This window comes from Pyxicephalus adspersus, chromosome 11 (genome assembly GCF_032062135.1).
Source record: "Pyxicephalus adspersus chromosome 11, UCB_Pads_2.0, whole genome shotgun sequence".
NCBI lineage: Eukaryota > Metazoa > Chordata > Amphibia > Anura > Pyxicephalidae > Pyxicephalus > Pyxicephalus adspersus.
In genome coordinates this window covers 3,686,257-3,706,083 of record NC_092868.1, presented here as the reverse complement: position 1 = coordinate 3,706,083, position 19,827 = coordinate 3,686,257, and the positions used below count along the sequence as shown (strand labels likewise).

General features: G+C 41.6%; 2 protein-coding genes across 2 annotated transcripts in view; one reads left to right on the top strand and one right to left on the bottom strand.

The window, feature by feature from the left end:
* The first annotated feature begins 316 nt into the window (after positions 1 to 316).
* TMEM147 (transmembrane protein 147) lies at positions 317 to 3,965 on the top strand. Its single transcript, XM_072425959.1, has 7 exons — positions 317 to 469; positions 557 to 626; positions 796 to 861; positions 1,242 to 1,378; positions 1,507 to 1,591; positions 1,675 to 1,796; positions 3,687 to 3,965. Exons 1-7 carry the CDS (start codon positions 393 to 395, stop codon positions 3,805 to 3,807), a joined length of 678 nt encoding a protein of 225 aa, XP_072282060.1. The 5' UTR covers positions 317 to 392; the 3' UTR covers positions 3,808 to 3,965.
* Positions 3,966 to 5,087: 1,122 nt separating this feature from the next.
* The window catches only part of ATP4A (ATPase H+/K+ transporting subunit alpha), a 27,808-nt gene continuing 13,068 nt past the window's right edge, over positions 5,088 to 19,827 (bottom strand). Inside the window, exons 5-25 of the mRNA XM_072425639.1 lie at positions 17,773 to 17,832; positions 17,410 to 17,613; positions 16,753 to 16,866; positions 15,721 to 15,855; positions 15,508 to 15,625; positions 15,113 to 15,381; positions 14,663 to 14,861; positions 14,330 to 14,439; positions 14,029 to 14,163; positions 13,436 to 13,628; positions 11,606 to 11,781; positions 11,231 to 11,367; positions 10,451 to 10,601; positions 10,174 to 10,342; positions 9,342 to 9,496; positions 8,529 to 8,652; positions 7,723 to 7,868; positions 7,312 to 7,445; positions 6,469 to 6,570; positions 6,091 to 6,182; positions 5,088 to 5,604 (exon numbers count right to left, since the gene is read on the bottom strand). Of these exons, the coding sequence (XP_072281740.1) occupies positions 5,576 to 5,604; positions 6,091 to 6,182; positions 6,469 to 6,570; positions 7,312 to 7,445; positions 7,723 to 7,868; positions 8,529 to 8,652; positions 9,342 to 9,496; positions 10,174 to 10,342; positions 10,451 to 10,601; positions 11,231 to 11,367; positions 11,606 to 11,781; positions 13,436 to 13,628; positions 14,029 to 14,163; positions 14,330 to 14,439; positions 14,663 to 14,861; positions 15,113 to 15,381; positions 15,508 to 15,625; positions 15,721 to 15,855; positions 16,753 to 16,866; positions 17,410 to 17,613; positions 17,773 to 17,832 (2,952 nt within the window). The 3' untranslated portion in view covers positions 5,088 to 5,575. The remainder of the gene's footprint in view (positions 5,605 to 6,090; positions 6,183 to 6,468; positions 6,571 to 7,311; positions 7,446 to 7,722; positions 7,869 to 8,528; positions 8,653 to 9,341; positions 9,497 to 10,173; positions 10,343 to 10,450; positions 10,602 to 11,230; positions 11,368 to 11,605; positions 11,782 to 13,435; positions 13,629 to 14,028; positions 14,164 to 14,329; positions 14,440 to 14,662; positions 14,862 to 15,112; positions 15,382 to 15,507; positions 15,626 to 15,720; positions 15,856 to 16,752; positions 16,867 to 17,409; positions 17,614 to 17,772; positions 17,833 to 19,827) is intronic.

Genomic DNA, 19,827 nt, shown 5'->3' with positions numbered 1-19,827 from the left:
GAGAACACTGAGCCAGTCCCATCAGTCTCTGTACAGAGGAGCTGACACTCTAATGTCCCCCCACAGTCACACACTATTATTATACATTTATGTCTCAAATGCATTTGAAGCTTTTACCAGACATTAATGCGAATAATGAAGATAATATTACTATAAATCAGATATTTCTGGGGTTGGAGTGCCCTTTTAGTTGTTATGAGAGGTGACATCTTCCTGAATCCCAGGGATCAGTCATGTGACAGCTTTTAGATAGGTTAACGCGAGGTGAGTGGCTAGTGCGCAGGCGCACGCTCCGACAAGCACGTACAGGTCATGTGACGTACTGCGCAGGCGCCCTGGGGTGACAGGTCAGAGGATACGGTGGCCGGGAAGGGCTGCAGCTGCTGGTCGCCATGACGCTCTTTCATTTCGGGAATTGTTTCGCTCTGGCCTATTTCCCTTATTTCATTACCTACAAGTGCAGCGGCCTGTGAGTGGAGGAGGGGTGACTGGGGTGACTGGGGCGGGCGAGGAGAGGAAAGAGGGGAATCAGTGATTGACACTGTGTGTATTACAGGTCTGAGTACAACGCCTTCTGGAGATGTGTGCAGGCCGGGGCCACCTACCTGTGTGTGCAGCTCTGCAAGGTGAGGGGGAGTGTAGTATATTATGTCTGACAATGGGGGGCAGTATGGTTACTGCAGGGGGTATCAGTGGGGTGACTATAATGTGGCAGGGGAGGGGTATAGGTGGTACGATGCGTTTTTGTTGATTTCTCTGACACACAATGAATATTGTATTTCCCCCGTGTTACAGATGTTGTTCTTGGCCACATTTTTCCCAACCTGGGAAGGAGCAGCTGGAGCGTACGACTTTATTGGGGTAAGAGAGAAACTTTGCTTCCTCCAATCAGCTTTCCCACTGACCCCCTCCCCACTCTGACTTGTGCCCTATAGGCTGCTGGGGTAATAATTTATTTCCCTCCTTAGTTGGAGTTACAATTTATCTGGAAATAATAACACGATCTAGTAAAGCCGTCCTATGCCCGGTCAGTTATTATTATCACACAGTATTAATATAGGACCGACATATTACACAGCGCTGTATAAAGTCCATAAGTCATGTGACTAGCTGTCCCTCGAAGGAGCTCACAATCTAATGTCCCTACCATAGCCATATGTCATTATTACAGTCTAAGGTCAATTTAGGGGGAAGCCAAAATTGCCCATAAAATTCCTTTTATTTCATTTTTCTCCTCCTAGGAGTTCATGAAGGCCACGGTTGACCTTGCCGACCTGTTGGGGCTGCATTTAGTGATGTCCAGGAATGCTGGAAAAGGAGAATACAAAATAATGGTGGCAGCCATGGGATGGGCGACGGCCGAGCTCGTCATGTCTAGGTAAGGAATGGGTGAATCCTTCATTTATGAGAATCGGTGAATCCTGAGCCTCACCAACGGCCACCATGCGATAAAACAATTCATACGAGGAAGGTGAATTGACTTTTTATGTTGTCTTTTTGTGTCAGGTGTTTACCGCTGTGGGTCGGAGCTCGAGGAATTGAATTCGATTGGAAATATATCCAGATGAGCATTGATTCCAACATCAGCTTGGTACGGCACCATTCTCCTTGTGTGCGCGTCACTGATCTTGTGGTCATGTGATGGTAACATGTGACCTTCTCCTCTATCCTCAGGTTCATTACATGGCTGTAGCCGCTCTGGTGTGGATGTGGACACGTTACGACCTCCCTACTCACTTCCGTCTTCCAGTAACCGTTCTTCTGGGACTCAGCATGTATAAAGCCTTCCTCATGGAGTAAGTACTGGCCAAACAATCTGATGGTTCCAAACTAGGTGTATTTTATTATTATTACACCGTATTTATATAGTGCCAACATATGACGCAGGGCTGTACAAAGTCCATAGTCACATCACTATGTAAATTCTACCAATGTACTCTTTGTCTTCCTTTTGGTTTGTTATACCAAAGTGTTCTGTAAGTTGATTAAAGCAGACTTATCACCCCATAACCCTTTTATATAAAGCAATAATTAGCTTTATTCTTGTGGGAAGCCCCCCCTTCCCCCTCTTCTGTCTTTACCACCACAGAGGTGAAGACTGAATGGGGGTGCAGAGCTTCCCGGGACACCTACACACTGTATCCCAGCGCTGCTCCTTCTGCGCATGCCTGAGATGAGGGGGGCAAAGGGCAAGTTAAGTGTCGTTCTCACACATGCGTGGTGATCCCTTACAGTAGGATACGTCACCTGATCCCTCACCTGTGCAGTGTGAGATCAGGTGGGGAAAGGAAGATGGTGGCACCCAGCGCTTCCTCTGCGCCTAGACAAAAAAAGAATTTAGTGCTATGCACGACTGAATTGAGGCCGAGTGTAGAGGGATTGGGGGCTCTGTGGAAGCTAAGTGGTGTTTTTGTTCCAGTTTTTGTGCTCAGTTACTCAAGATTGCAGTGCTCAAGATTGCAGAACACCCCCCTCACTTTTAGGGTGACAACACTGCACCACTGTACAAGAAAAAGTGTTGTACCTTCTCAACTGGTATCTAAAATTTTACATACTGCCACATCCAAGAGAAACCATGCAAACCTTTTGGGGGGACTTTCTTAGGCAGCACAAACAAACACAGTTATCAACACTTTATTTAGGATCACCATTAAAAATACATCTTATCTTCAATATTGGGAAGATTTAAAACCACAGGAAGTTCATCCTATATATTTGAAGGATCCTTAATATTCTCATTCTCTGTTCTCTACACGTTTCCCGGCAATTAGAGCCGCTTCTTCAGGAGGTTGAGAGATCTTTCCCTTCATATGTCTCAATTAATCGACTCATCTCAAACATTTGTTACAACAAAACTATTGGAAAAGAAAACACATTTGTGTACAATTTACCTTCATATTTACCACCTTATATTCAGCAACATCCTTTGGATCTGCGTCAGATTCTCTCGTTGAAGAAGGAGGCAGAAAGAGAACCAAAGGATGTTGCTGTAAAAAGGTGCTAAATATAAAATTGTACAAAAAAATTGTTTTTTCATTTAAAAGTTTTGTTGTATCAACTGTTTGAGATGAGTTGATTACTTGAGACTAATGAATGGGAAGTTCTCTAAACCTCCTGATGAAGTGGATCCAATTGCTGTGAAACGCGTAGAGAGCAGAGAACAAGAATATTAAAGATTCCATATGCTCAAATATATAGGATGAACTTCCTATGGTTTTTAAATGTTCCTAGTATAGGAAATAAAACTGTATTTTTAATATTGATATTAAATGAAGCGTTACTGTGTTTGTTTGTGCTGCCTAAGAAGTCCCCCAAAAGGTTTTGTTTGGTACTGCAACACTTAAGTTAAAGTACGATGATGGCAAGTTGTCACCCAAAGACACAAAGTGTGTTATTCTCCGGGAATAGAATAGCCACCACACCAGAGGACTGAAAAGCTGCATGTGACATTTTTTTTTTTTTTAGACTTTATATTTATTCCAAGCAAAATATTGAGATTTAATATGATTTGCAGTAGTTGTAACAGATACCAAAAATGATGGGAAAATTCATAATGTTTGGGTTGTCCTCATAATGAGGAAGTAAGGAAATCTGGCAATGTGGCATCATTTACCAGTGGCTGTCAAGTTTTAGGTTTGTCTTCTGTCACTTTATTCATTAAATAATTCCGTGTTGTTTTCTTGCAGCTGCTTTGTCCACATCTTCCTTCTGGGCAGCTGGACTGCTCTCCTCCTGAAAGCCGTTGTCACCGGCCTCCTGTCTCTAAGCTGCCTCACTCTCTTCGTCAGTCTCGTCCACGGCAACTAAGAAACTGCAGAATAAGCTATCGCTGACCATCGGCCACTGAGGTGTTCTTTCTATGTTCTGGGAAGCCAAACACTGCGGGAAGGAACTTTATATTATGTTTTAAATTAATTTGCTAAAAAAAAAAAAAACTTTATAATAAAACTCATGCGGACCACTTATATGCGTTTATTGGTTTTTAATTTGGGGGGCTGGATAGGCTAAGCTGCAAGCCAGACAGCTGATATAAATATTATTGAATCTAGTTCTGTATTTATTATAGCAAAACAAATCTATTTCTAATATAAATGCAGCAAGTACCAAAATCTGTCACTGAGGTTTTCACGGATAGTCTTAAGGGTGTTTCTTTCCCTTTCTGGGATCCTAACCAGTGTCATCTTCCCTGAGCAATATAAGTCTATGGACTGAGGAATATCTCCTATGTTATGAAGTGAGGGAGTAGTTGTGTATTTCTGCAGCATCTCCAAGTGAAGATAAAACATTTCACCTCTTGCTTGATCAATGAAATCATTGAAAATGTAATTGCAATGTCTTTAAATATTGTGCATAGAAAATAATATTTAGATAAGTGTTTCTGCACCTGGGTCCCTCCTGAGGTTTGTAGAGGTTCCTTGAGCAATGAGCAGTTTGTGGCTCCCATGTAAGTTTAGGTGACACCAACGATCTGGCTATCTGTAAGGGTGACATTCTTCCCAATGATGGGATGATATTTTCACCATACATTAATAAATACTTGCTGTATTTGAGTCAGAATGCTGAGAGCATTGGGTGGAGTTGAAGAATTGCTTAACCTCCTTAGGGGTAATGCCAAGTGTGGCTGGGGGTGAATTATCTATTCCAAAAGCGGTAACCCTGAGCCACACTCAGGATGGAATTGCCAGGGAGTTTAAACTACTTACCTGGTAAGTGGTGCCCGCGGCATCCTTCATCAATGCCCGGTATCTTCTTCCCCTGGCAATACCGCGGGCATCTGTGTAACCTGGCAATACCGCGGGCATCTGTGTAACCTGGCAATGCCCAGCTGGCATCTGTGTCCCTGGTGTGTGACCATTAAAATACCCAGTATTTTTAAATGTACCACTTTTACATTTAAAAATACTTAATATTCATACCCCCTGGGAGGTTAATATTGCTGCCTAGTGCTGTAGTGTTATTTATGAATTAATTGAGAATACACTCATCTGGTGCTATAACCTATTTTTTTTTTTAACTTTTAACTTTTTAACTTCAACTCTTCATCAGAAATGTGTAACATTAAAAAAGGTAAAAATCATAGTAAACCATCTAGGTAAATGTTGCTGTATTTCTAATTTTCTATTTCATTTGATTAATGAACCAGGAACAAGTGTTTTTTGTGTAATAATTTATTTGAATAACTCATAACATTAATTAAACAGCACAGTGATGTCACTTGATACATAACTACTTCTTCACTTTTCCTGTAGGGAGCGATAGGCAGGGGGTCAGTAGAATAGAAGAGGGGTTACCATGTATGATGGGTGACTGATCGCCTCCCTGTTGGAGCCGTGGCAGTGCAGAACACCTCTATATAAGATGCTGCAGCTCAGGTAGGAAAGCACACAGGGTGCGCCACTTCTGAAATCATCTTTTCAGATCTTTCACTATATACAGGAGATTTTACTGATTTTTTTCGTTCTATAGTCAGAAATAAAAATCAACGGTGAATATTCAGAATAGGCTCCACGTGAGATGGGATCCGGCTTCCTGTGTCTTCATCTGCAGAGGGTGTAGCATGCAGTCTGGAAAATGTCTAATAGTAAAGCTCCTTGTCCCACCAACCTGCGGAGGAAAGGCAAAATGTCAGAATTGCATTTTAAAAGTCTGAACAAAGTTATTTGTAATCTGGGCAATGGGAAATATTCACAAATGTGTTCTGTCTATGCATGGCAGAATATCACAGCACTCATTATCAGTATTCCTCTCCAAAGCCCTCAGCTCTGGTGCAAGCAGTGGTTTAGTTTTTGGGAGGAGTACAAATAATAAAATACTTCATTCTATAGTAGGTGTTCCTAAGGGGGATTATTTGCATTCAGACTCTTCATGGCAATGCCCACATGGTAATCTAAACCTGAAAGATCTGATGTTCAATAAATGGAAGGGAGGTGCTAGATGATGAGACGTCCTCCAGCCATGAAAACCTGACTTGCTCCAGCTTGTAATATACATAGTGAGAAGCTTTCAGTGTGCAATGAATGCAATAAGCAAAATCAGTACTGGAGAGAAAAAGAAATTATGTTTCACTTAAGTCTTTTCTACTATACTCACTTCCAGGATGTCTACGCACTCCAAGTTTACGGATTTCATCATACACGAAAATCAAGATTCCAAATGGAAGAGGAACGAACCACCACTGCCACCTAAAAAATATACAGAACATCAAATTACAATATCTGCCCATGAGATGGGAATTAAAGTGAAGGGGGCATCAGGCACTGCCAGTATTGTTAATATTGGGTTTAGGATTGTGATCTGTCCGCTGTATTGCATCAAGGTAAATATCGGGATTCATTGGGCATTACTTGGTCTCTCATGTAGGCAGACCTAACAAACCAGAAAAATGTTTGGCCACACTAATATCCCCACAGAGCATGTTGCTGTGTTCATCCCATGTCTGTAAGGAAAAACAACCAAGGCATTTCTTACCGGATGGGCATGAAGTTGAAAACATTGGGCATTCCTGGGCAGTAGCAGAGGAAGTTACCCAAGCACAGCTGGAAGACGATGGCGATCACCAAAACTTTGTTCCTAGAAGAGAATATAAAAGAATGATTAGATGAAACCCAAAGCACCGTAAAATTATCCCTGCCCTGCAGAAGACTGACATGGGTTTTGTATACATTTTACAACATCAGTGAATAACAGTGGGGTGTAGGGTCCAATAAGGGGAGGTTCACAACTTTCCCAGATGGGCCGCAATTTTCTGCTTCATTGTTCTAACTTTTTCTGTTCTTCCAGGACCAAACTGTGACTTTCGTGAAAGCAAAAGTTCCTTTGTGCAGACTGGAAAATTTAGTTCTTCAGCTGGAATCTTCTATATGAGCCTTTTGTCAACCGGTGCTCCTAAGGGGATCCATGAGCAATGGGCAAGTAAAGAACCTCCACCTATACTGACTATTGTTGTAATGGGGCAATTACTGCTAATATCCAATGTAAGGGTTGTGTTAAGGTAACAACAGAGGAGCAGAATTGGGTGTCAGTGTTGTCACCCTATGAGAGGAGGTTCATCAACAAGGACCCTTATAACAAGATCACCAGGGATTAATGTTTATGAAAGGACCTGGCTTAGAAATATAAGGTTAAAACTTCTATGGATTTTTAGAAATTAGGTTTCATCTCCTTGAACATCTCTGGACTGACACCCATGTGATTCCAGAAATGCAAAGCCCAGCTACACTGTTGGGAAGATCTGATTTCCTATCTCTGTGACAGCACCAGTCACCAGGATAGGAAGATAAATTATCAATAAGCTCATTCTAAGCCTTATACCTGAAAAATCCTTGCTGGAAGACAGACAGACGTCTGGTCTTTCTGATGAGCACATCAGAGATCTGACACACTTCAATACTGATGAAGAACACTGTGTAGCAGGTGTATTGCTGGTACAGACGCTGGCTGAAGGTCTGGAAGATAAAGATATGAAGATCAGTGGTCTGAGATGAAACAAACTAATATGTCAGCTCACCCCTTTAGTCTGATGCTTAAAGTTGAGCTCCAGGAAAGCAGCTGAACATGCAGAAGAACTACATAAATCATAGCTTCTAGAGGCTGATATGAGATCCAATTCAGGTATTTATGCCTCTTGTATTTAAATGATAAATGTAACAATGTAATAATATATCTGCATTCATTTGTGTCTTGAGTTTGAAGTTTTTTTTCCTCCCCTCTGGTTCATCTTACCCATTGCTGCCCATAGCTGTCCTCCAAGTCCTGTAGGTGCTGATTCTCCCAGTTGGCACGCAGACCCAAGCAGTATGCAGGGTACCAACCCTCTTGAGCCATGACGGTGAAATAGTCTACAAATCCTGCGAAAGACTGAATGACACCTGCGGAGAAACAGTAAGAAAGGCTTATGGTAAGGTTTACCTATCATATATACACAGCAAAGAGGCATTTCTCTAGAGACAATTGAGGCCAGATGAGTGATGACATCTCCGAGTGAGGGTTCCACATTGGGATTTGCTTAGAGAAAATTATAAAATGCCTTGGCCTTGTGACTGGGCTCTCTAGGATAAGACTGATGTCCCCAAAAAGCTGACTTCCCCTCACTTCCTGTCCAGAGGATTGATGATATACAGAGCAGGAAGGGAAGATAAATCCTCTAGAATTATGTTTCTCAAACTTTTTAACCCCTAAAATTCAGAGAACCCCTCCTATAATTTTTATATCAACAGTTCACAATACATTATTGTGGTGCCAGTGGGAATAAAGTCACCATTACCCATAGCCAAAAAGATCATTGATGTCACTTAATCTGACCTGAGAGTCACAAACCTCTCATTGCTCAAGGAACCCCTAGCAACTTCTCGGATTCTGCACTAGAAGGACACTGGAATCACAATGTAACACGTTCTAACCCAAGTTTACTAAGATCAGGTTGGTGGTACCGTAGAGATGTCTTCATTTCATTAATAGATGGCGACATTCTCATACCCCCCACATACAGAAATTTGTTCCCTTCTGCTGCCCTTGCCCTCCCCACTTACCAATCTGGAAATATGAGTAGACAGCAAGGGCTTCATTCACCAGACGGTCCCGACGAGGGTTTCTTGGTTTGAGATGCATGATGTCACTCTCAGCTTTCTCATAGGCCAGAGACACAGAAGGGAACTAGGAAGGGGCAGAAAAATAGCTTTTACCCCATTGAATTATTGTGAATGCACATAAATTTATTCAAGCACTTATTCTGCCAGTAAGCTTTCAGTGTTTCCTTTACAATTTACTCACAGTATTTCAAACATGAAAAGCATGTTTTATATTCAGTTGAATTTCCTACAATGCCTTATGGGGGAATGCAGGGAATGATGCCAGAGGTTTGACAGATATCACACAGTAAAGCCTACATGCATAGAAATGACATCCTCATGGCTTGAACTAGTCCAACAGGCTTCCAATATAGCAAAGGACATCTGCACCAAGGATTTCAACATCCACATATTCATATATGCTATATAGCTCACTGAAACAAAAACCAAGTGGGTAACTAACAATTAAAGCTGTATAAAGCCTGCTGAAGGAATCTAAGTTATCCTGCAAGCTTGCAATAATAATCACCTCTTAGCCAATAAAGAGGATCACCTAAACTCCGAAGCATTCTGCATTGGCTAACATGTACGTGTATAATACTACGCTACTGCTATAGTGGAATACTTCATGCATGTAATTCTGCCAATGCTGACCAAGCACTAGCTGCCTCCCCCTCAGCCTTGGTCTTTACAGATTATAGTCTTAGGTGTTTTCACATATGTCGGGGGATTATGCAAGATTTTATGCAATGTGTGGTCCTGGACAATACTCACAATATCAGTACACAGCTCAATGAACAGAATGGTGATGCAGCCCAGGGGTAGAGGGACACTGGCTGTGATGTAGATGAGATAGGGGGCCAGTTCTGGAATGTTCTTGGTCAAAGTATAGGCAATGGACTTCTTCAGATTGTCAAAGATCAGACGTCCTGGAGGGAAACCACAAAGGTGGTATTTAATAAAACGAATGCTGTGCACAAAAATAACACATTGATACATGAGAGTCCTACAGATGGTGCATGGGGAGTCTGGGAATCTTTTGGAAGATTGGCACTTGGGTCCACATGCCAGCAATGCCAGACTGACATGTGCAATACCTAAAGCAATAGGAGACCAACATGAAAGTTCTCAGACTGGCTGACAATTGTAAAATACTTCTCTATCCCGTTGCCTACATTTTGCAAGCCCATACTAACCCCTGATGAAGCCAAGCTCTCTGGCAAAACGCGTCAGTTAAATCTCTAAAAAGGCTGCAATCCTCATAGCTGGATGTTTACCCATAAACTTTTCATTTAAATTTGGGCAAGCAAATAGGTCCCAAATGACCTTAAAATAGGATACACTGTGTCTGGTGTCACCTAGTGATCGATGCATTATCATTTATTCGATTCTGTATTATTGCACTATTGTAAATTATGTATGAAAAACCCCTTTAATCGTTCATTGTCTTAATTTTACTTTGGGGTAGCCATAACATTGTAAAGTTTTTTTTTTATTCCTGATGCAGGATTTAAGTGAAGGACCTTCCCACTTAAAATAATTTTAGAATTTGAACCTTACCAATTTTTATAATTTACATCTAGGATAGGTTGTATCTCCATCTTACCCTGTTCTACTCCTGTAACAATGGAGGCAAAGTTATCATCCAATAGGATCATGTCAGCCGCGTTCTTTGCAGCATCTGATCCAGCAATTCCCATAGCAACTCCGATGTCGGCTTTCTTCAAGGCAGGGGAATCGTTGACACCATCTCCTGTCACGGCCACAATGGCTCCCTAGAGTAAGAGACAAATTTAGGTTGCAGAATGGGGGTCGGACGATTGGCATCTCAGAACTTTCAGCAAATAAGTGAGATTGAACAAATCTGAGCTGTGATGACTTACCAACTTCTGACAACTTTCTACAATAATGAGTTTCTGCTGGGGGGAAGTACGAGCGAAGACCATCTCAGGGTGCATCCTAAGGGCTTCCACCAACTCCTCACTGCTCATATCCTTCAGCTGTCCGCCATTGATGACACAAGCCCGAGCATCACTGCAAAAACAAGGTTCACATTGATATATTTTTTCTGCCATCTATCATTAAACAATCTCTAAAAGGATAAGTCCACCCAAAATCAGAGCCAGCCCCTAATATTGGGCACAGCAGATATGCAGACCTGGGTACTTATCATACGGATGGTAAAAACCCATCATAATGGGCACAGCAGGTGTGCAGACCTTGGAACTCAGCACTAGGATGGTGGGAGGCCCTTATAATGGGCAGAGCAGGGGTGCAGGAACCTAAAACTAAGATGGTGGGAGGCCTTCATAATGGGCTTGATTTATTAAAGCTCTTCATGTTTGGAGAAGATACACTCTCATCAGTGAACCTGGGTAATCCAGCAAACCTAGATTGGATCTAGTCCAGGATTGAAAACATTTTAAAAAATCCATTCCAGGTTTGCTTTACCGTTAATAATTCAGGCCCAATGGGCACAGCAGTTGTGCAGAACCATGAACTCAGCATTGGGATGGTGCAACTTTCTTCTCACAGTTTAATTAAAGCAAGAGGGACATTTCTGCAGCTGGCACTGTTAAAAAGAAGCCGGCAATGGCACCTTCTATGGCACTTAATAAGAGGAAGCATGGTGTTGTGTATATGGTTTGATCTGATGCTTTTACCGTTTGTTGACTTGCTCCACGGGAATGCGCAAGCGAGCAGCAATATCCTCCACTGTCTCACTACCCTCGGAAATGATGCCCACACTGGCGGCAATGGCCTTGGCTGTGATTGGATGATCTCCAGTGACCATGATGACCTAGGTTGCAAACACATAAAGTTTATAGCTTGGCATTGCAAAGAATAATGGATCTTTATGTTTTAAAATTTATGAAGGTATTTTTAAAAAATTGTAGGGCGGCGCCTGCAGCCGGCAGATATATGGCAGCTCCCTATCACAGCCAGAAGTAGATTTGCTTTTATTTAATACAGGTTAGAAAAAAAAAGATTGCTGCCAATTGGCTGCTTTTTGTTTGCCCCAACTCTTCATCACTTACACGGATTCCAGCGGTTCTACATTTCATGACAGCGTCAGGTACGGTGGCCCTTGGAGGGTCAATCATGGAGATGAGTCCGGCAAAGCAGAGGCCGCTGGTGGGGAAGTTCATTTCTTCAGTATCAAAGTTGTATCCGCGGGGGTATTCCTTTTCATTCAAAAACAGGTGGCAGAATCCTAAAATGTTACAAGGGAAAATTCAAAGTGAAAAGCCCCAAAGACCAATCTGCTGTACATCAAAAAAATTACTGCAAGTTTCATCCCATATGTATTTATTTCAGGCAGCTCTAAACTTTTTCTGCATGTTTTAGGCTACTCCTAAACTTTTGTTTTGTATAAGCAGATAGTTTTATTGCTATATAGCTGAAGCTCAGAATACATACACAGCTAAAGGAGTCCAAAAAGTTACTCCTCCCATTTCTCTGATCTGTACAGCTCTGTATGGTCTTTTAAATAAATAGAGACAGCCTACAGGGAAGCAGCAAACTCATGATGCTTTGTTAACTCAGTGTAACCAGTGCACCAATTATATGATAGAAAACATTGGTTAAAAAGCATTGTAGTTTCCCTTTAATCCCATGACTTGGATACTAAACATGCACACCTGGCCGCTTCCTAATTTGCATGATGGGACTTCATGCTAAGAACTGTTGGCTGGTTGTGCAAACACATTAAGGAAGGCAAAGGCAGTGATACATAAAGGTAAGTGAAACCTTTACGATTGGTCAGAATCTTATCACATGTCATTTTGGAGGTGATAAGTACACAGCAGGCATCTTGACGCTTTTATATTTAATTGGACAGATCAGACATACCCATCTACCCCACCCCACACTTATCCCTGCATATACCTGGGTTTAAAAGGCCTTATAATAAAGTATCAGGAAAGAGAATTGAGTATCATTCACAGATATTAGGTCTCCTTTTTTTAGGGAAGGTGAGAGAAAAAGACATCAACTTTCAGTGAAATGTCTACCAATTTTTTTGTAATGCAGCCATTTTAGCAAAATACATTCAAGTCAATAGGGAGGGCAAATATAAGGGTGCAAGGGCTGTTATTTTGAATGTTGTTGTTTTTTTTTACTTTTTTAGTTCACAATAATGAAAAACAAATGTGAACAAGATACCGGTAGTAAGGGACAACACATTGTAACCTGGTAAAGTTTTGTTTGCAAACCAATTATTACTACAGCACACAGATGACTGGTGAATGCATACTATAAAACTTTTTGCTTGATGACTGCAGGCCAAATTTGTGCATCCCCAGCTCAGGAAAAAATGTGGTTTGTTCTTTCCTGGTGCTTCTTCTGTGCAAGCTAAAGAACCGAGCAAATGGTGCGTCTGGTTCATACAGCCTGCTGACACATAGCTGGGAAATATTAAATGTGTCTGAACACTTGTTGCTGCATTGGTTGCTCCTGATAAGCACATTCTTTTTCTGTAAAAATGTATAAAAGGGAAAGAGTTCCATGTTTATTTGCTATACGTAACTGCCTTTATGTAATGCTGTTCAGTTAGTTATCTTGGTGTTTTCTAGGTAGTAAGGCTGAATATAGAACTGTTGTGCTGTTATATTTGTAAAGCTGAACTCCAGACGAGTTCACAGCTTATGTAAATGTTTTAAATCTGCTAGGTGATATGTAACTCGATTCCTGGGATCCTGACAGGTGCTAAGTAGTATGACACATTAAGGTCCCTGGGACCTATTGGTGTGTATGTCCAGCCTTAGAATGTAATGTAACTTTCTTATAACTATCAGTAATTGTTACTCACAGCCATCATACACAATATTCCCACCCATGGGGACTTGTAGAGTTATTTTCTTCCTTACCCAGCACTCTCTCTCCCAGTCCTCCAAGGTCCATGTAAGCTGTCTGGAAAGCTTCCTGCCATTGTTCATCCAGAGGGAGCTCCTGTCCTTTGATCATGATGGTAGAACACCTTTCCAAAATACGTTCTGGAGCTCCCTTCATTACCAAGAGATAACGCAAGTCCAGAGGGTCCTGGAGCTCATGAATGGACAGCTGGAAAGGAAATGTTCAGTGATTAAAAAAAATGGCTTTAAACTGTTCTCTAAGGGCTTCTCTTCTCTTGTCAATTGGCAACTTAATGAAGTTTAGAAGAAGGTCAAATGCAGGTCAAAACAAGGACAAAATAACCCAAAGAGCAACTTAGAAGAATCTCAAACGGATCTCAAATGTAGCTTGTGAAGAAGAGGAAGTTTATTCTCCGGAGAGGTTCTCCCAAAATAGAATAGAAGATATTAATGAAAAAGTGGGGACTTGAAGCCATGGCTATATAGAGTCAGCTCTGGTTGTTCATCAGCATAGATTAGGTTAATATCATTATGATTATAACAAAGAACGTATAAAGATCATTCCCACATACTCCGCATCTTGGGGGGAAGGAATATTATCCACTTACCTGAAACTTGTTGGTTGAGTTGAATGGTAACTCAGCCACTTTCTTGAAACGCTCTCTGTATTCCATGACATTGCCAACAGTCAGCTCTGAGAATTTCAGCAGCGCAGTCTCTGAAGCATCACCAATCACAATACGCTGAAAGAAAAAATGATTGGTCATTCTTCATTCCAACAAAAAGTTCAGGGTTTGACTGTGAGTCAGATTAAACACTACCTTGATAAATCCAAAACTGGTTTATTGGCCCAGGTGGGCAGATATAGAGATTGGAGAAATGAACCTGAAATACGATATTACTACTAACCTTGGGAATTGGTACTCCATCCTGTCCACCCTTGAAGGAGGCACGATTGCAAAGACTGACCACCTTACTGAGAGCTCTCCATGTGTCGGATGTTTGGTCGAAGCTTTGTCCTGTAATATGGGATATATTTGTAATATTAATATACATATCACTTGAAAATACTGTGAGCCATAGACCTTAGATTTTTTCAAACAGCCAACAAATATGGTTGGAGCCAGATATGAGCTGGAATTGGAATCTTGAGAATGGAGACTTCTCAAAGTCATCCAAAAGTCCATCCATGTCTAGTTCCAACTTCTTTGTTTCCTTAATTAAAATAGTTAATGAGATCACCTGACTGATCTTCAGTAGTATCAGCTGTATGGATCTGATTGTCAAACCACAAGTGAGACACGGTCATTCTGTTCTGGGTCAAGGTTCCGGTTTTGTCTGAGCAGATGACTGAAGTTGAACCAAGGGTCTCCACAGCTTCAAGGTTCTTCACGACACAGTTTTTCCTGGCAAGACGTTTGGCTGTTAGAGACAGACACACCTAATGGGGGATAGAAGAGTGTTAGTGACAGCAGAAATGAATAGGAACTCGGATGCAACTCAACTAATTTCAACTAATATGCAATGATTATTGGGCCACTCGTAATTGAATGCGCAAAGCAATGGAGAAGACAGGAGTAGATTCAGTTTTGAAATAACTACAGTATGTTCTGTATAATATTTCAGCCTTGGACAGTCTCACCATTACTTATTCTATATTTAATTGAATTTGAGAATGTTGAATATTCTTACAGTGACAGTGGCCAAGAGACCTTCTGGGACATAGGCCACCACGATAGCCATAAAGAAGACCATAGCCCTGAGGAAGGGATAGCCGATGACCATAGCAACCACAAAGAAAGTAGCTCCAAAGAAGATAGCCAGGCCAGCGATGATGTCCACAAAGTGCTCAATCTCAATAGCAATGGGTGTCTTCTCATTGCCCACTCCGGAAGCCAAGCTGGCAATGCGACCAATGATGGTACGATCGCCGGTGTTAATAATAATTCCAGTGGCGGTACCTATGAAACCATGCAACAAAATTTAGCTTTACATCATTCATTGTGATATAAATAATTCATCATTCTAATCTAGGATAGACTATTTTGTGTTGTGCTTCCATAAATCAGTTTATTGTTGCTTCTTACCTTCCAGACACATGGTAGAGAAAAATGCAATGTTTCTTGTCTCCAGGGGGCTCTCATGGGTATATTCTGGGGACCGAGTCTGGGGTTCGGATTCCCCTGTCAGTGAAGAATTATCCACCTAAAAGAAGATCGCAGATTACATTTTGTAAATCTAGATGAATCGGTGATGAACTGGCTGAACATTTTTAAAGAATGATGATTGCATAGTCTTACCTTACACCCTTGTGCTGTGATAATTCTAATATCAGCAGGTACACGGTCACCACCCTTGATCTCCACAAGGTCTCCTACCACCAGTTGGTTGGCATTAATCTGAAACTTCTCTCCATCTCGTATAACAGTGGCTTGCTAGATACCAAAAAAATAGAATAATAAGGAAATATAACAACACATTCAGTAGTTGTTAAAAAATGAGGACAGACCCTGTCTGACAGCTGCTTGCAAAAGAGGTCATCACTATTTTAGAATAGCTTAGCTGTAAGGAAACTTAGTAAACGCAAATTCTATCTGGAAAAGCAATTAATTTGGTAAAACTTTTTTATTATACTCTTTTCTGATAATTACCGGGCAGTACAAATATTTTTGATAGATATGTTTATACATTGATATTGTTTTCTGCCTGTAGAGGGAGCTATTGTATAACTCAATCCTATTAACCGACATATCTGTTAAGCTACGTACACATGTCAGATTTTTATCGCCCGATAATCGGCATCGGCCAATTATCGGGCGAAAATCTGCCGTGTGTACAGTCGGTGTCGTCCATCGTCCGGACGACCGACCTGCCGGATTCACGGACGATGGACGTTAGCCGATCCTAATGAAAGGGAAGGGGAGAGCGCGCAGCAGGGTGCCGCTCCGTCGCTCTCCCCCCCCTCTCCATAGAGCATGAACAGTGCTGTATGTACAGCACCGTCCATGCATCGTGCACTCCCTTGTCGTTGGAAAGGATCGTGAAAGATCCTTTCCAACGACAAAAATTGCAAGTGTGTACGCAGCTTAAGTTTTAGATATTTCATGAGTGCTTTAAAATAACAAGAATAATGATTAGCATTTACATTTAGGTATGAAAATACATCAGAAGGTGTAAACAAATGTCAAATTATCTTCACAGCTGTGAGTTCTTTTATTGAAAGAAGTATATGTATTATGTGTTCTTTATATTATAACTTTTTCTAATATTTCACTTTAATTATTCTTGTAGAAATGTTGTCAGAATCCATCATTTAGATCATTTTTCTCTACCTGAGGGACAAGGTTCTTGAAACTGGCAATGATGTTGGTACTCTTGAACTCCTGGTAGTAGCCGAAGCAACCGGTGACCACGACCACAGCAATCAGAGTGATGGCCAGATACAGCTAGAAGACAAAAATGAAACCATTCAAAGGGTCAGACATAGAACAACATGGCTCACATTGGACCCTTAGTCAATGTTCTCCCCAGCCCTTTTTAGCAACCACCAGTGGTTACTGATCAATTGGATCACAATTTAGGGGCTTCCACCCGGCTACCATTTCTTCCCACCCGGCTTAAAAAAAAATTCTGGGTTGAGCAATGCCTTAGTGAAAGGAGGACCCCTAGCAAGATCTAGGCAACCATAATTTTTGCAAAGTACACAAAGATGTTTTACCCCCATGGGGATTTTAGATAAAATGGGGCCAAAGTGGAAGCCTAAAATGCACAGAATTTCAGCTGTCTGCATTTGTGTCCCTTTAGCATTTGGAGCACTGGATGGTCTAGCTTACCCTACCCTAAAACCTTAAGGGTTGCATGTCAACACAAACATCTAAATGATATTGTAATAGACCCTAGGATTCCCAATTTACAAACCATTACTTATTATAGTTCACCTAAGGGTGACAACACACCAGATATCTCATACCAGATATCCCATCACTCACATTATCTGCACTGGTCAGATCACCCTGTGCGCACTGGATCCCAAATGCAATAAGACAGATGCAAGCCGCCACCCACATCAGGCACTGCAACCCTCCGGCTAACTGACGGGCAAACTTTATGTATTCCGGGGTGCCTTTTGGAGGTTTCAGCTCATTGGGTCCATCGCGGATCAATAGCTCTGATACGTAATTGCTCTTAAGACCCTGCAGAAAAAAAGAACATTGCTTTGTCACACCAAATATCACATAACACAATGTCATCTTATTACATACTACACTAAGGATCATGTACCCATGTTTTATTATTAAAATATTGAGATGTTTAAAGACCCCCCCCCCTTCCAATGTCCAGAGACAACTTACTCTTGAGATGCTAGTTTGATACTTCAGTTCCAGTTCCTCAATGGTAATCTCGTGGTCATTCTGCAGAATGAAAAAAAAAATTGTAATATAAAAATGCAATATTTTATCATTGGTTGGATCACCCAGGTTTACCCATGATCGGACCCAGTGTGTCCTGGAGGGCTCTGTGGGGCTTTGTTATTAAGACCGCCTTTTGGTTTTGATGCTCTTAGCCCCAAAAGTTTCAATGGAGATTAAAGAATATGAAATGGGTGCTGCAAAAAATGCTGCACAATAAAAAAACAGGAAATGTCTATCTTCAGTTTTCTTTCACTGGAAAGATTGGAGACATAAATATTCAACCTCTCCAATTGCTTCTTTATTGATTCAGCCTAACATACTGATGAGTTGATGAGCTGGATCCCCTTTTTTTTTTGTCTTGGACACTCCAACAGTAATATACCGGTACCCCTCCCATAATTCTTGGCTCTGTTCTTGTAGACATGGAAGTTTGGGTTGTGTGATGTTTGTGTGTTCCATAACTCTACATAATACAAAGTGAATAACAACTCTAAAGGGATGGAAAACACTTTTAATAGACCCTTTGTGCATATAGACCTAGAAAACTCAGCGCTAGGATGGTGGGAGCCCCTTTAATGGGCACAGCAAGTGTGCAGACCTGGGAACCCAGCATAGGAATAAAGGAGACTCTCAGATTGGGCATAGCAGGTGTACAGACCCAGGAACTCAGCACAAGGGTGCTGAGAACCTCTGATAATGGGCACATTGGGGTGTAGAGTCCTGGGAACTTAGCACTGGAATAGTGGGTCACCCTCATAATGGGTACAGACCTGGAAACTTGGAACTAGGATGATGGTAACCCCCTCATTATGGGCACACCAGTGTACAGTCCCAAAAACTCAACACAAGAGTAATGGGAACCCCTCATAATGGGCACATTGGGGTGTAGAGTCCTGGGAACTCAGCACTGGAATAGTGGGTCACCCTCATAATGTGTACAAACCTGGAAACTTGGAACTAGGATGATGGTAACCCCCTCATTATGGGCACACCAGTGTACAGTCCCAAGAACTCAACACAAGAATAATGGGAACCCCTCATAATGGGCACATTAGGTGTAGAGACCTGGGAACTCAGCAATGGAATAGTGGGTCACCCTCATAATGTGTACAGACCTGGAAACTTGGAACTAGGATGATGGTAACCCCCCTCATTATGGGCACACCAGTGTACAGTCCCAAGAACTCAGCACTGGAATAGTGGGACCCCCCTTATATTGGGCACAGAAAGGGTACAGACCTGGAAACTTGGAACTAGGATGATGGAAACCCCACATTATGGTCACACCAGGTGTACAGTCCCAAGAACTCAACACAAGAGTAATGGGCACAGAAGGATGTAGAGACCTGAGAACTCAGCACAGGGGTGCTGAGAACCCCTAATAATGGAAACCGCAGGTTTACAGACCTACAGCATCCACCAAACTCTAAAATATCAGTGCTTGGTATATTCACCCAGGTGTGAAAATCTTCCCCTTAAAGTTCTGAAATGAAAAAAGAACACCATTGTCCCTCAGCTGCTAGAGGATTGTAATCTTGATTTGTTTATAGGGCGTTTTATAGTTCATTCACATGCCTAATGGAAGCGCTATTCATTGGAACCGGAGCTGTGACTGTAAAGGGGTCCTCTTATAAAGCACAGTGATCACAAGCATTTGTTTCCCTGAATTAAGATTTTATCAGCCACCTCCATACCTACCATCACCCATGTAGGCGGAAGCACACAGGGGACATGCTGTCTGCCTATAACCACAGAGATTACTGTAAACTCAGATAATTCTGAGAATTAGCTGTGCTATCAATGCTGCCATTCACACAACATCTGTTCAGGCAATGATAATATAATTTATTAGGGGACTGTGGTCCCTTTATAATTACCGTATTTTTCGGACTATAAGACGCACTTTTTCTTCCCCAAAACTGGGGGGGAAAAGTGGGTGCGTCTTATACACCGAATACATATTAAATATACCGGTAATTAAAAAAAATCATACTC